We start from the raw sequence: 16,119 nt of genomic DNA, 5'->3' as shown, positions 1-16,119 counted from the left end.
ACCCATAAACACAGCCAACACCTTCCCATCACTGCAGATACAAATAAAAAAGCAATGTCATATTATGTACACTTCTCAGTTTGATCTAAGCATGGTCAAGTTCTGTGCTAGAGGGCCATTCTAATGACCAAGTAATAAATGACCAAGTAAGACGGTTTCCCTTATTAGCGGTACACAGAAAGTCAACCTGTTTGTTTTGTAGCCCAGGCTAGGCTCTCACTCACTTCAGGCTCCAGTGCTGGGACTGCAGGCATGCACTATCACCTTCATCCTGATCTGTGCTCTTCTGGTGTTCTGCTAAATTCTAAACTATTTAAGGGGATTCTGTCTTTCTCCATTCCCCAACCTTCACTGTATCAACCTGTTTCTTCTTTCTTGCTAAAACTAATCCTTGCCCATTAAAATAATACAAAGCGAGATAGTCAAAGATTCTGAAAAAGACTAATTGCAAATATATAGTACATGCCTATTTATAAATTTAAAAAAGTTAATTCCTGTATGGTACTAAAAATGCAAACACACACATGTACAGGCTGTTACTCTGGAAAGCCTAACCACATTCTCATGTACCTTAACCACTACCCATCCAGATACAACTAACAATTGCCTAAAATAACAAGAAAAATTTTATACTGCCTGTAAAGTTATGGGATAACTTAATTAGATAAACACAAATGACCACAAGCATATTTTAGAAGAGTCAGCTGTGCTGGCACACACCTATAACCACAGTGTAAGTGAGGACTGTCACATACTGAGGACCAGCCCAGTCGACCTGGCAAAAATCATCTTAGGAGACAACAAACACCCACAAAAGCTGGGCTGCAGTCCAGGTGGTGGAGAGCTGTGCCACCTGCATGGAGCCCTGTGTTCTATCCCCATCGTACATAAAACGGGACGTAGTCTTTAAAGCTATAACCTCAGAGTTCCTGGAGGTGGAGGCAGGAGAATTGGGAATTCAAAGTCAAGGCTTCCATTGGCTACACACTCAATATGAGAACAAAACAAAAAATACCTCAGTAGAAAAAGACCATTCTAGAGTAAAAAGCTCCCACTGAGAAAGAATAACTTACCAGAGCCGACTTTCCAACACCTCCTGAGCCAAGAACCACCAGCTTATATTCACGCATGATGCAAACTTGTTACACTCAGTACCTTGTTAAAGAGAAGGGAAAACAAACAAACAAACCGTAAGCCTTGGTATTTACATGTTCTTTATAAGACAGTCAGAGCGGCAGACTGACACAAAAGGATTACTAGACTCGACTGCCACGGGAGCACGGCACAAATCTACTACAGAATTCAAGTGAAGGGCAAGTGTGCTGGCTCAGTACGTACTTTCTATGATGCCTGCAACCTGAGTTTGAGTCTCCAAATTCAAGTGGAGGTAAGAGCCACCGCCACAAGTTGCCCTCTCGTTCACCTGGGTCCTGCATGGTACATGTGCCCACACATGCATGTCACACACACAATAGTGATGGAGTAAAACACAAAGAGTTACTTTTAGCTCTCTCTTAATGAGGCATAGGAGCACAGGGAATAGCTTATCGACTTGTGACACATGCCCCTCATGATCCCGCCCCCAGGTACTAGGCACACAGACCCCTCCCCTAATAAGCCCTAGCATTCCAGGACCCTGCTTGCACACCCCTCCACAAACAATAGAGTAAATTTCTAAAGCTCCCCTGACAACTATTCAAATATATTCCTGTACATAGCCAGGAACAGGAATGAGGGGGCAGATCCAGTCTGAACGAGTTTTGGTACAACTAGTTAGGCACACTGTGCTTAGTGAACTTTTAGAGAATTCCTATAATACTATTTCATGCCTACCCATTACTGGGCGTTACATGTGGTTAAAATCAGGTGCATCACAGGAATGGACATGGGCAGTGAGCAAAGACTCACATAATCAAAGCTTGTCAAGCAAAGCAGAGAAACCACCCATGCTATTCGCCTTGGCGAGCCAACTCTTTCTCTTCCTCCAAGACCCCACGAAGCAAGGCTGGAGTCACTCAGTGTCCGCTCATCCTCGGCAGCACATCTGACCTGCTCTGCAACCTGTGTGCACTTCCTTCCACTCACTGATTGAGACCCAAGAATCTGGAAGCGCCGAGAATAGTGAGTGATTTCAATTAGAGTATCAAAGGGGGGGGGGCACTGAGAAACACCACTAAGGGCTTTCTACAAGATAACATGGCATATCTACTCTTTTCTCAAGCCATCTTAAGACAAGAGGAGGCAATATCCCAAACCACCTACAAGCAGTTGAGTGTATAGGGTATACTCAATGAACAAACTAGAGAAAAATCCCTGTTCTCATTGGAGACAATGTTCTAGAAGAATGTTTGGGGGCTGGAAACACACCAGCCAGGTATGACAGCGCACCCTGCAATCTCAGAACTCAGAACAGCTTCATTTGTGTACTGTCTGGTTAGTTCATGCCACAGGAACAGAGCTAATAAACAGGTAAATATTTACTGTCTTGTCAATCACGAAGACAGGGGCCTGGGTAACTGTAAATAAGCCTCCCAGGGGGCACTTAACAGCAAACATCTGAATGCTCATCAATCAACCACTGTTTCACTCGAGTCACGGTGCTTCTTCAGCCCACACTAATGTACTCCTACCTTTGGAAGTTGGTCAGTCTTTAAGTTTCATAATTCCCCTCAAATATAAAATCAGCAGTTTGCTCTGCCCAGGGGAAGCAGTTTTCTAATACGGTCAGTTTCTGTGCTTAAGTAACCAATAACTGCACGTTTATGTTTCCTGCTTCAGATACTTCCTGCACTCTTCTCATGGCATCATCTCAAAAAGCTCCTCAGCTCTAACTTCTTGCAATCTGTACCAACACTGTTGGAGGCTTCCATCTGACTCCTTGGGCTCATCTCCGGGACAGCTGCCTGAGGACATGTAACCACACAGGCCTTCGTAGAAGAAGGCAACTGGCTGGCCGATTCTCTTTGAATTGCACCGTTTGGTTAGTATTTGTGCCATTAGCTTGATTCTGTAGCTACTTTAACTTCTGCTCATCTACTTGTGAGGAGTTTGGTCTCCCCTGTTTTATGTTGGCCTGGATTGTCTTGCTACTCTACAGAGGCCCCACAACCTTTGGTGCTGGTCAAGCTGACTGACTGACCGACAGCGAAGATGAGTAAAGCCAATGAGCAATTCAGGCGAACGTGGGGGGTTATGATCAAATTCCACAAAACTCGGAGGATGACAATTGTTTCTCAATTTGTAATCGGTTTGTCTTCTAACATCCGCTTTGTCAAGGAACCTCACAATCTGTTAGAAACATTTTTTTCCCTTTGGTTGTGCAGTAAGGTCTTATTCCAGCCCACGATGGCCTTGAACTCTCAGCTCCCTTAATACTCGGTGGATTAGGTGTGAGCCACCATGCCTCACTCAAGGAAAACATTTAGCCCCTTGATATAAGAAAGCCATTAAAAGCACCAAGATAGGTGATAGATACCAAGAGATGTAAATAACCCAACATATTCCCCAAACTGAAACCTGTGAAGAAAATCTTCCAGGCGGCGGTGGTGGCGCACACCTTTAATCCCAGCACTCGGGAGGCAGAGGCAGGCAATCTCTGTGAGTTCGAGGCCAGCCTGGTCTATGAAGCGAGTTCCAGGAAAGGCGCAAAGCTACACAGAGAAACCTGTCTCAAAAAAAAAAAAAAAAAAAAAAAAAAAAAAAAAAAACCCAAACCAAACCAAACCAAACAACAACAACAAAAAAAAAGAAATCTTCCTTAGGGATACACTGGTCACAATTCAAAACTGTAAACAAAAACGACCTTGCTATGTGGCCCAGGCTAGCTCTGCACTCATGGTCCTGCCGCCTCAGCTGAATGACAGGCATGAACCCACACCACATTTCATTTAGTCAGCAATGCTCTCTGGTGTAAGTTGGGTTTATCCACATTTTTTATTGTGTCTATCAATAATTTGTTCATTCTTCTTTTATTTAAAAGTAAGCCTAGGGGCTGGGTGTAGTGGTGCATACCTTCTATCCAAGCACTCAGAAGAGAGGCAGGCCATCTCTGTTCGAGGCCAACCTGGTCTACACAGAGAGTTCCAAGCCAATCAGGGTTACACAGACCCACTGTGGTAGTTTCAATGTAATTGGCCCTGATAATCTCAGTGAGTTGCACTATTGAGAGGTGTGGCTTTGTGGTCTTCTATGCTCAAGCTATGCCCAGTGTCTCAGTTCACTTCCTGTTACCTGTGATCAAAGATGTGGGACTCTCAGCTCCAGCACCATGTCTGCCTGCAGGCCGCCATGCCCCACCATGATGATAAAGGACTGAACCTCTGAACTGTAAGCCAGCCAATTAAATGTTTTCTTTATAAGTGTTGCTGTGCTCATGGTGTCTCTTCACAGTAGTAGAAACCCTAACCAGACACTCATCCTGTGTGACACACACACACACACACACACACACACACACACACACACACACACACACACACACAGAGTAAACCCATGGGGCCAAAGGGATGGCATCTGTGGGGATCAGCACTCAGATGTACACACCCACAAACTGACACACACATAATTAACCCTTAGCAGGTGGTTTACAACTACCTATAATTCCAGTTCCAAGGGATCTGACACCCTTTTGGCCTTTCAAGCACATACATACATACACTTAGGCGTACAAATACAAGTGGGCCTCAGTTATATAATGAGACCCTATCTGAAAGCAATCCCCAATATGTTTTTGTATATTTTTCATTTAGTATTTTTTTAAAGGCCTGATTTTAATGCCACATTTTTGTCCATGCATACACTACCCATAACTAGGAAATCTATTAATACTTCCGGGTACTCAACCAAAGTTTTCTTCTTCCTCGTGGTTTTGTAGCTCACTAATTTCCAAAATGCTTCAGTGCACACCCTTCTAATTTCAAATTAGGGCATGGACATCAAAGGTTTTCTCGGGAAATGCATTTCTCTTCCACTTTTACCCCAAATGAAGATATCGCTATATAAGAGATTTTATATATATACATATGTCATGAGGATTAAGCTGAGGTCTAGTGGTCCAGGCTTGTAATCATGACACTCTGATGTTTTGTGAAAGCAGGAGGACCACAAGTTCAAGCTCACCCTATGTAGTTAGTTCAAGGCCAGCCTTGGTTATGTGAGACCTAGACTCAAGAAAAAAGTAAAGGAAAAGTCTACATACCAAATATGGGGGTGGGGGAAGAGAGAAAAGTAGACTAGGGGATCACAAATTACCAGATTATATTGTTAAAAAAAAAACAAAAATCCTGAATACTGTTTTTAAAGAACACTTTCATTTGGGGCTGGGGAAACATGGTTAAGAATATATACTGCTCTTGTAGAGAACCATTCCAGTTCCCAGCACCCACACTGGGCAGCTCACAACCACCTTCAGCTCCAGTTCCAAAGGATTAGATTGTTTCTGGCCTCTATAGGAACCTGTACACACATACTCTTTAAAAAAAAAAAAAGAATGCTTGGGGGCTGGAGAGATGGCTCAGGGGTTAAGAGCACTGACTGCTCTTCCAGAGGACCCAGGTTCAATTCCCAGCACCCACATGGCAGCTCACACCTGTCTGTAACTCCAGTTCCAGGGGATCTGATACCCATGGCAAAAACACCAATGTACATTAAAAACAAAACAAAACAACAACAAAAAAGCCCACAAAAAGAATGCTTGGATTCTGTTCAGGATAGAATATAGACAAAAGGAATCAGAAAAATGAATCGACAACTATCTTGGAAAGTAAATAAATTGTTGCCATCTTAACACAACAACAACAACAAGGCTGACCCACATTTCACTAACAAAGCAATCCTGTATTTTAAGACGGAACCAAACAACCCCAGTGATATTTTTTGGTACTTCCTTAACCAAGAGAGGCCAGTGAAGAAGTCACTTGGCTGCTTGGAAGACCACATTTAGCTTTTCCTTATATTCATTAAACATCATTCTTTCTTTGTAGCTCGGGATGGTAAAAGATGGTGAAATATGGAAATCAGGGGCATAGAACTGGCTATCTCTGTAATTTACCAGAGGAAAGTCACTTAGTTCTATGCTGGTACTCTTAATTTGTGAAACACAGACTATAACCAATTTTACAGGGTTGATAGACAGATTTTAAACAAGAATTCCATTCCTGATAAAGGCTTTCACCAACAGTCCTTACCAACATTAACCAGGAGAAAAGTGGGTCTAGATCATTTTGGTGATTAGTGTGTGGTCTACAATTGTTTAATGAATGAAAGACTAAAGGCTGGGAGTATAGTTCAGCAGTACAGTGCTTGCCTTAGAACGCACAAGACCCTGTGTCCAAGCCCCAGCACCACGAAACCCCAAAACACTGTTGCAGCACACCACTGACCCTTCTACTCTACAGGCCAGGCCAGGAGTGTAGTGACTCTGAAGCTTGTCAGGGTTACAGAACTAGATCCTGTTTCCAAACACCAAAGCCAGCTGGGCAGCCTGGACTACACAGCAGTGTTTCAGGGCGGCCACACAGTGAGCATGTCTCCACAACATAAAACAAAAGACCCAACCAACCAAAAAACCCTACCCAACCCAACATAAAACAACTCCAAAGAAGAGGTTGCACTTAAGTTTTGAAAAGTCAACCAATTATTTACCTTTATAATAGATACACTCCCATTTAGTTCACATCTAGTATTAACAGATACCATGAAGCCCAACTGAAGACAGCCACACAAATCTTGGTGTTAAATACAAAGGTTTTCCATTTGACCCCCGGGAACTGGTCTAGTTGGAAATGAAACACCCTAGAACAGGAGCAGTGTTAAAACCACCAGCTTTTATGTTCTGCAGGTATGTGCACCCTTGGACTTAAATTCACTCTTTAAATCTTAATAATAAATGCACCAAGTGGGTCAGGAGAAGAACTGAGTCTGAAAACTGAAAAACATTAAAAAATATTTACTGTTGTTTATTTATGTAACCATATGTATGTCTACATATGAGACCAGAGGATGCCAGATCCCCTTAAGCTGGAGTTACAGGTAGCTGTGGCATCCTGGTATGGCTGTTGGGAACTGAAATTAGGTTCTCTGCAAGAACAATATGTGTTCCTAACCACTGAGCTATTTCTTCAGCCCTGAAAAGCAGCATTTTAAAGGCCTGGTATTTTTCCAGTAGAATACTATGTCAAAGAGTCTACAACTAGCTGCAGACACACTTTGCCCCTAGAACGCTGGTAACAAGCAGTTTTCTTATCCCCAAGCTGTTTCGTTTTAACTCTCCTCCCTCAACTGAAACTGTGATCTTAAATTATAAGGGCTATGTAAAACCCTTAACTACTAGTTCCTGAAGTCAAGTGACATCGCTTCTCTCGCTTCTCCCACTGAGCGCGTTCTGTAAGGGAAGCACTTGACTTCTTTCCGCCTCCAACTCCCAAAGTAGCGTCTCATCACTTACAGATAATCACCAAGTTCTCTTCTCACTTCCAAAGACTAACGAATTCAACAGGAGGACACAGTCCTAATCCTGACCTGCTAGGCACAGAAAAAATGCAGAACTGAGCAGATTTTAAAATTATCTTTCAAGAAAAACAGAGCCAAATATCCGTCAGAAATAAAACTCTTAGCCAGGCATAGTGGCTTCCACGTGAGATCTAAGCACTTGGGAGGTCGAGGCAGGGCTGCTTGAGTTTGGGGTTACCTGGGGCTGCAGTGTGAGGCTGTCCCAGGACACAGAACGTAACAAAATAACAAGCCAGTATGAAGCTGTTTATAGCATTCTGTCTATTCTGACCATGTTTAATACTTCGAATAGGGAAAAGTCTTCCCCTGCCATTTTCAGGGGCATTAACGGTTCTAGTAAATAAAGCTCACTCCATCAATCCTGCCAAATCTTTCACTGGCCTGCAGATCATGGTTTCCAGTTATCACAGCAGTCACCTTTTAGTTCAGGACTGGAGCCTAAGAAAATACATTATCTAGAACACTACAAGTATCGGCAATCTGACAAGCATAAACACCAATTTCTTAACAGATTTCTCAGCGAGTGACCAGGTAAAAAAAGGTAGTGACCAAAAAACCAAACCAAACCAACCAAACAAAAGCAACAATCCCTTTCCCCGTCTTTTAGACTCAGCCGTATATTCTATAGGCAAGCATACACACTCAAAACATGCTATCTGTGGAGTATAATTTTGATAGTTGGAACACAGACATTAATTTACTATCTGCCATAGATACTAGACTATGACAAGAAAGGCTTTAGTTAATCGTCTGATAAAACTGGAAATGTGCAGCAACGGTTGAGACCTGACAGGACTGGGCATGACGTTTGCCATGTTATCCGACCTTTCTGTATGTCATTTCCTTATCTGAAAATGTGAGTAACAGAATCTCCTCTTTAGAGTTTTAAGAGTCAAGTGAAATAACTTGTATTGCACAAAATGTTAAGAGAATGGACAAGACAGTAAGTAAGCAGTTGGTAAATATTAATTTGCTAGTTTTAAAAATACTAACTGGCCTAAAAAACAAAAACAAAAAACAAAAAAGATTCCCCTGCCGATCACCAGACTGCTCCCTGGAGCTCAGAGCCTAAAAAACAAAAACAAAAAAAGATAAAAATCCTAACTATAGATGGCCGTTTATAGTGCTTGAAACTTGAAACACCCAAGGACACTAAAAGCAGTGCTGGAGAGATGGCTTATGGGTAAAGAACTTGCCAATTAGGTGTGACACCCGATTTTGATTCCCAGCACCCAGGCCGAGGCCTGTAGCTATCATCTGTATCTCAGTGTGTTTATGAGGAGGCGGAGGAGAGGGTCAAGGACTGCAGGTCAGCTAGTCTGGCACAGGCAGTGACAGACCTTGTCTCAAACAAGATGGAAGGTAGAACTGACACCCGACATTGCTCTCCGACCTCCGCGTGCCAAGGTGCGCCACACTCATGCCTACACTGACACACATTATTAACTCCCGCAATGCACATGGATTTTTAAAAGATACCATTTTAGCTATGACGGATGTGGTGGCATGCCAGCAATTCCACTACTTAGGAACCGGGGACAGGAGGATTTTGGGTGTAAAGCCAGTATGAACTAGACTGTATCTCAAGAAACAAAAGGAAACAAAAAGCATACAGTTCTAAAGGAAACAGTCTATAAGGAGGTCATCATCGCTGGTTTTTCCTGCTTTCCCATTAGAGTCTGGTTCCTTCTCCCTCAGTACCTCCCTCCCGTGTTCTCCACTGCACTGTCTTGCAAACATTTCTCATTACACACACACACACACACACACACACACACACACACACACACACACACACACACACACACACACACACTGAGGGGAAAGATGAACACACAGCTCTGCTGTACACTTGAGTTTCCATGACCACAGCAGGCTAGTAAATGTTTCTGTGAGACAAACTGGCCTGGAACAGGCTATCCTCCTGCCTCAGCCTCTGGAGTACTAGGACGACAAGCACGCATCGTGCGTATTGCTTTTGTTCCTTCCCTTCTCCTTCTCTGTCTTGTTTTTCGAGGTAGGGTTTCTGTGTCGCCCTGGCTGTCCTCAGAACTCGGAGATCCGCCTGCATCTGCCTCTCCAGTGCTGGGATTAAAGGTGTGCGCCGCCGCTGCCCAGACCTCCCTTTCTTACAGGGCCTCATGTCAAGCCTAGTCTTAAATCCTATTCCCACCACTGTCTCAACCACTCTGGAGTCCTCAGACTAGAGGCCTAAGCCACGACACTTAGATCAGTATATTTACGTGTCGAGCCTGCTTCTGACAAGGCCACCAGGTGTGAGTACATGTCGAAGAACAATTATGTCCTCCTTGGTCTTTTTTTTGGTATTAAGATTTATTATTTTATGTGTATGAATGTTTGCTGGTATGAGTATGTATAAACCACATGGGTTCCTGGTGCCCTGGGACAAGAGTTACAGACAGTTGTGAGCTTTCACGTGGGTGCTGGGAACTAGACCCGGGTCCTCTGCAAGAATTGCAAGTGCAAGCCGGGCAGTGGTGGCGCACACCTTTAATCCCAGCACTCAGGAGGCAGAGGCAGGCGGATCTCTGTGAGTTCGAGGCCAGCCTGGGCTACAGAGTGAGATCTAGGACAGGCTCCAAAGCTACACAGAGAAACCCTGTCTCAACCCCCGCCCCCAAAGCAGTACTTTAAACCACCTCTCTAGCTCCAACTCTGTCTTATCTGCTGATACAACAACCTGCAAAGTTTTAGTAGTCAACTTTTTTTTAAAGTCCTATATCTGCTATTAAGGAGAGAGATTGACTTTGGCATTCTATGATTTATACAACAGAAATACATACAAAAGCCAAGCCAGGCAAAGGAATGAGTAAGCACAGATTCTCTTATGCACCCATTTACAGTCTCTACATGCCTGTGGCCAGTGAGTAGGCCACCATGAAAAGAAAGGAGGGGAACTTTCAGGCTGCTTTATCAAAGCGTCATCCAGCAGACTATACAGCTTCCAACTAAGAATTCCGAGTAGCAACACTTTCTAGAAAAGCAGCACACTATATACCACATGTAAATAGCCCACTAAGTGGGAGAGTAAACTGATTAAGTACACAGCATCTGAACATTTAATAATCTAAAATACTGCATTAGAAATGTAAAGCCCAGAGTGCCCCCAGTGCCCCTACAATCGACTACTACTGGGCAGTGTATTTCTGTGGAAGGACACGGGAAGAAGATGGCTACAGCACAATATGAAGGAAATCCTGACAGGTGTTTGCTTCATCTTACCTCCGTCCCTCCCTCCCTCCCCCCCCCTCTCTCTTTCTTTCTTTCTTTCTTTTGGTTTTTTGAGACAGGGTCTCTCTGTGTAACAACAGCCTTGGCTATCCTGGAACTCACTCTGTAGACCAGGCTGGCCATGAACTCAGAGCTCCATCTGCCTCTGCCTCCCGAGTGCTGGGATTAAAGGCATGCACTACCATGCCCGATTACATATGTCAATTATAAAGGGAAACAACATACTTGTTCTCAAGAAGATTGTGGGGGAAGACAAACACAGCAAACAGTCCTAGGGATATGGCTCACTGCTTGATTATAACCTGGTGTCAGGGTTTGGGCTCAGACTGTAGTGCCACCAAAGAGGGAGGGGCACATATTATGAGAATCACAAAGTATGCTAGGAGTTCAAGTGGAAATCAGGAACTGCTATATAGAGAAGGTAGCATCAAGAAAAACTACAGCGTGTCAATTAGAAAAAAGATGATCAGGGCCAAGAAGAGAACAAAGGTACCAAAGGAAGTCTAGCACAAACTTCAGGCTCTCCAGAGAGCACAGCCTGACCCTGATCCCAGGGCGCAGGCACAGGAAGAGGAAAGACACAGCAGAGTAGTCACAGGAAGACAAGAAAGCTCTGCTGTGAAAAGGCTCAGCGGCTCTGACTCTGAGAAAGTGGAAGACACCTGAAAATCACAAAGATTCTAAGAGTAGTAGCAGCTATTAGTAATAGCAGGCAATGGAACAACATATCACATTCATATTAAGATTAATATGTGGTCTACTTTTAAAATATATGAGCCCTGGCTTGAAACAAAAACCTGTTTTATATTGATGAAAACCAAAATAAAAGGGCCAGAAGTAATATACCACAAACAATATACCACATAAAAGAAACTGCAAGAAACTGACCTAAGGACAGTTAAGAAAACTGGTGTTAACTTTACTCGACAGTATTATTTAAATGGCTGTGCCGTGCCTATTATATACAATGAGAAGAATACCAGATACAGTCAGGCTATTTTCCGGATACCACAGTGTCTGATGGCCAAAGCACACCGAGGCTGTGGTTAGTTATACTGCTACAGAACACGGCACCTAAGGCATCTTCCTGAGGTCTCACACAGCTTCCCCACTTCACCTTAAGAACAACTATGGAGGCTAGCCATGGTGGTGCACTATTTTTATTTTTTAGTTTGTGAGACAGGGTTTCTCTGTGTAGTTTTTGGTGCCTGTCCTGGATCTCACTCTGTAGACCAGGCTGGCCTCGAACTCACAGAGATCCGCCTGGGTGCACTATTTTTAATCTAAGCATTCAGGAGGCAGAGGCAGGAGGATCTTTTTCAGTTCCAGGCAGTTAGGGCTACATAGTAAGACCCTGTCCCCAAAACAAAACAAAACAAAATAAAACCAATGAATGAATATTGGCTAAAATGTTCTTGAGGCTGTATGTGAGGCACATAAACTGTCTTGAATTTGTCCAAATGCACTCAAAGTTAAGACTTACTTAAATATGCTGTGGCCTAGTATCAGGTGTCATATTCACTGCTGTATAACAAAAACTTAATGCACAGCCTGAAACAGAAAAGACACCTGGAGATCGGACCCAGGACCTGGTGCATCCCAGGCAAGCACTACACCACTGAACTTCGTCTCCAATCTACTGGCTGTGTCTGAAAACAACTTAATTGGAACCCAGGCATGCTCATTCAGTGTATCATCCATGGTTGTCACTAGGCTAAGATGGCAGAACTGAATGGTCCTGATAAGGACAGTTTGTCAACAAAACCTAGATCATTATCCTGTCCATTACAGAGGCCCCAGAGCAGATGGGTGTGACCCTTTCATACAGATCTTAATGTTGTGATGACCCCCAACCATAAAATTATTTGTTGCTACTTCATAACCACTGTTTGTTACTGTTATGATGCATAATGTAAACATCTGAGAAGCAATCCCCAAAGGGCTGGAGACCACAAGATGAGAATCACTGCCTTCTAGGCTAGCCCCGAAAGAGATGAGGGAAGATTCTGTACCTCACTTTAATGGTGACAAATTGTGTACATATGTGTACCAAGTGTAGTAATGAGAACAAGTGTGAGAACAATCCAGACTCATGGGACTCCAAGGGAGGAGTATAGCTCTTCCTTAGCAATGTCTACTGAGGTTCAGGCAAAGGACAACAGGGTGGAAACTTCTGCAAAGAAAGATGATAACCCGTCCAATGGACAATATGAACTATCTTTTTGCTTTGCAAAGAGACAGTCCTAATTCCGCAGACCTCCATCCATCGATTCTTCAGTAATTTAAATAACCATTCATATTCAAGTTTACGTAAGTCATGGGGGTGTGGTAAATCTCCAAAGGAATAACGTTTGCTGGGGGGGTACACTATAGTCCTCAATGTACATAATTTAATGCTACCATCAAAGGTGGACATCTGCAGGGACTGCAGAATTATAAGTAACTATTCATCCACCGAAAAGGCATCCCTGAGACACTGGTGAAAAGATGTGCACTAATATATTTTAGGCAAGCATAAATCCAGTTTGGAAATACTGGGAGGCAAAGTATAAGAAATCAGAAATCAGGCTATCAGTACTAGTTTATAAGTTAGGAGTAGGAGTAGGGATTTTTGAACAAGTCACACCCATTTTTGTGAATGGAAAATATCATACACATTTCTTAATATAAACACCTAGTTTTTACCTTGTACAGGATAAAGTTGTAAAAACATCATTTCAGTCTGTTTCAGCATAAGGCTGAATTCAGAAATATAACCAGCATCTTCCATGAGAATAGGAACACACAACTACAAAAATATTCCATTTCCCATTACCACATAACTAGGAGCAAATGACATGCTTAATTGACTGCCCCCAGTGTATTAAGAAGCCAAGAGAATATCTTGATTTTAGCTTGTGGACTCGAATCTGCACAACTTTATGCCACACAAGAAACTTCAGGACCAAGATATTGCCAATGGAAATACCCCAGTAAATCTGCCAGAAGTGCAGAAGAGAAAAACTAACTATGAAACAAAGAGCACAGGAAGCAGAAGCACCTTCCATGATTTCCTACTAGTTTAATATTTCAATCTAATCAGCAATTTATGCTGGCCACTTACTGTCCACATTGGCTTGAGTAATTTAACAGTTATTTTGTATTTCTCAGTTTACTCAAAGATGCCTTTGATAATTAGTAAAGGACACTTAGAAAAAAAAGGGGGTGTCATATGTGCCTGGGAGCCATCAAGAATGTCTCCCTTCCACTGCCATACACAGTACCTGCTTACTCACTGGCATAACTACTAGGTTAACAAAATGCAGCTTGGAGGATGGAGAGCCAGCTCAGCGCAGAAGAACATTCGCTGTACTTGCAGAAGACTGGGTTCAGCTACCAGCACCCACATGGTGGCTCACAACCATCTATAACTACCTTTCCAGAGGATCTGTTTCCTTCTTCTGGCCTGAGGGGACCAGGCACGTTACACTGTGCACATACGCACAGGCCAGCAAACACTCAGACATAACATAAAAAGAGACGAATCTTTTAAAAGGTATCTTTAAAACGTTCATCTCCCGCTAAATTTGAGATAAACTATTATTCTCCCCCAAATCACATGCATACATGTTATAGCATATTTTTAACATTAGTGTATCCACCAAGTGAAAAGTCTGGATGTTAGTCCGTTACAATCAGCAGACCACACTGAGGAAACAGGAAGAGTGGGCAGACACTTCCTGTTAAGCACGCTGAGTTTCAAAGTACCCACTGCAGCTCTTCTTCTGTCACTACACCAGGCGGTTCCACTCGGGATTGGAAAAATAAAATCTCTTTTAGGTTTACTTACTTTATGGTCACAAGTATTTGCCTTCATAATGTACTGCACCAGCTGGTGCCCGAGGGTGTCAGGAAAGGGTGTCAGATGCCCTGGAGTTAGTTACGAATGGCTGTGAACTACCACGTGGGTGCAGGGAACTGAATTTGGGTCCTCTAACAAGAGCAACAAGTGTTCTTAATGGCCAAGTCACTTCTCCAGCCCCACACCAGAGATCTAAGAAAAATTCTTTGACTACATTCACTTTGTGTGTGTGCATGCATATGTGTACCTTAAGAGCACAGGCACCAAGATTTGCACGTGGGGGGCAGAGAACAACTTCAGGGAGTGGGTTCTCTCCACCCACCATACGGGTCCTTCCTGAGACAGGAGCATCCCTGTGGCTTTCTGGACAGTCGGTATAGAATGGGTGAGCTCTAGCTTCACTGAAGCCTCTTCCTGGAAAACTACAGTGGACAGGGACTGAGGAAGACACCCAATGCTGACTTCTACCAAGCTCTGAGTTCCAGTAGACTGTTTTAAGTTGCTTGAAAGTACCATTTCCATATCCTAATGTCTTCTTCAGAGAAACTTTCTATTTCTAAACAATCTGATGAATACTGGGTCTTCTCACCTGGTCTCCTTTAAGTGCTCACACTGGACCTCAACACTGATGTGTGACTGCTCATGTTCCATATGGATAGCACTTTACCTTCCTCACTGCACTAGGAAAGAACCACCCCACCAAGTCTCAACATGAAGACACCTATCAACAAGGGCTACAGGTGAAGGGCTATATCAGCCTACAATCCACTTCACAGACCTCTACCAGAGCAGGGCAGCAGCTACCCACCTTGTGTTTTGTACTACTGTGTCTGTGTGTGGAAGTCAGAGCACAACTTTCAGGAGTCAGGTTGTCTTGTTGGACCCTACAATCCATTTCACAAACACCGACTAGTATAGAGCCTGTTCCAAGAACCTCTATTATTACCCATCTTATTATACTGTGCACCAATTCCACTTCATTTTTACCATTTCTCTTAACTATAACAGCTAAGAGCTGTCAATTCTGGCTCCAAAAACACTTGTATTACTAACTGGGTATTTATTTACATTTTTGTATTTTCCTACCTTTGCTAAAACCCTTTGTGTAAAACTGTTTAATTCAATTCTAACATGCAAAAGCCACGAACAACCGGCTCTCAATAACATGTAGCCAGATGGACTAGTTCTCAAGAGACACACCCTAAACAGAAACAAGTTGGCGTGGTAGTGTGTACTTTTAATCCTAGAACTCTGGGGAAGCTAAGGAGCTCTGTGAGTTCAAGGCCAGCCTGATCTACATAGTGAGCTCCAGACCACCCAAGGTTACATGAGATCCTGTCTCGGGAACAAAAACATAGTTGAACAATCAGATACAATACTTTCAAAACCAAGTGCAAGAAGCAGCTTATGCAGGTCCTCAATAAAGACAAACCATCAAATTCTTTATAAACATTTTTTTTCCAATTAAGAGTTTTTAAAGTAGAGGGCTGGAGAGATGGCTCAGCAGTTAAAAGCCA

General features: G+C 43.1%; 1 protein-coding gene across 1 annotated transcript in view; it reads right to left on the bottom strand.

The window, feature by feature from the left end:
* Rap1b (RAP1B, member of RAS oncogene family) overlaps positions 1 to 16,119 on the bottom strand; it is a 34,658-nt gene that overhangs the window by 8,192 nt on the left and 10,347 nt on the right. Inside the window, exon 2 of the mRNA XM_076554193.1 lies at positions 1,074 to 1,155. Within this exon, the coding sequence (XP_076410308.1) occupies positions 1,074 to 1,130 (57 nt within the window). The 5' untranslated portion in view covers positions 1,131 to 1,155. The remainder of the gene's footprint in view (positions 1 to 1,073; positions 1,156 to 16,119) is intronic.

Source organism: Peromyscus maniculatus, chromosome 18 (genome assembly GCF_049852395.1).
Source record: "Peromyscus maniculatus bairdii isolate BWxNUB_F1_BW_parent chromosome 18, HU_Pman_BW_mat_3.1, whole genome shotgun sequence".
Taxonomy (NCBI): domain Eukaryota; kingdom Metazoa; phylum Chordata; class Mammalia; order Rodentia; family Cricetidae; genus Peromyscus; species Peromyscus maniculatus.
Note: the sequence above shows the minus strand (reverse complement) of the source record. Positions and strands in the feature narration are given on the sequence as shown.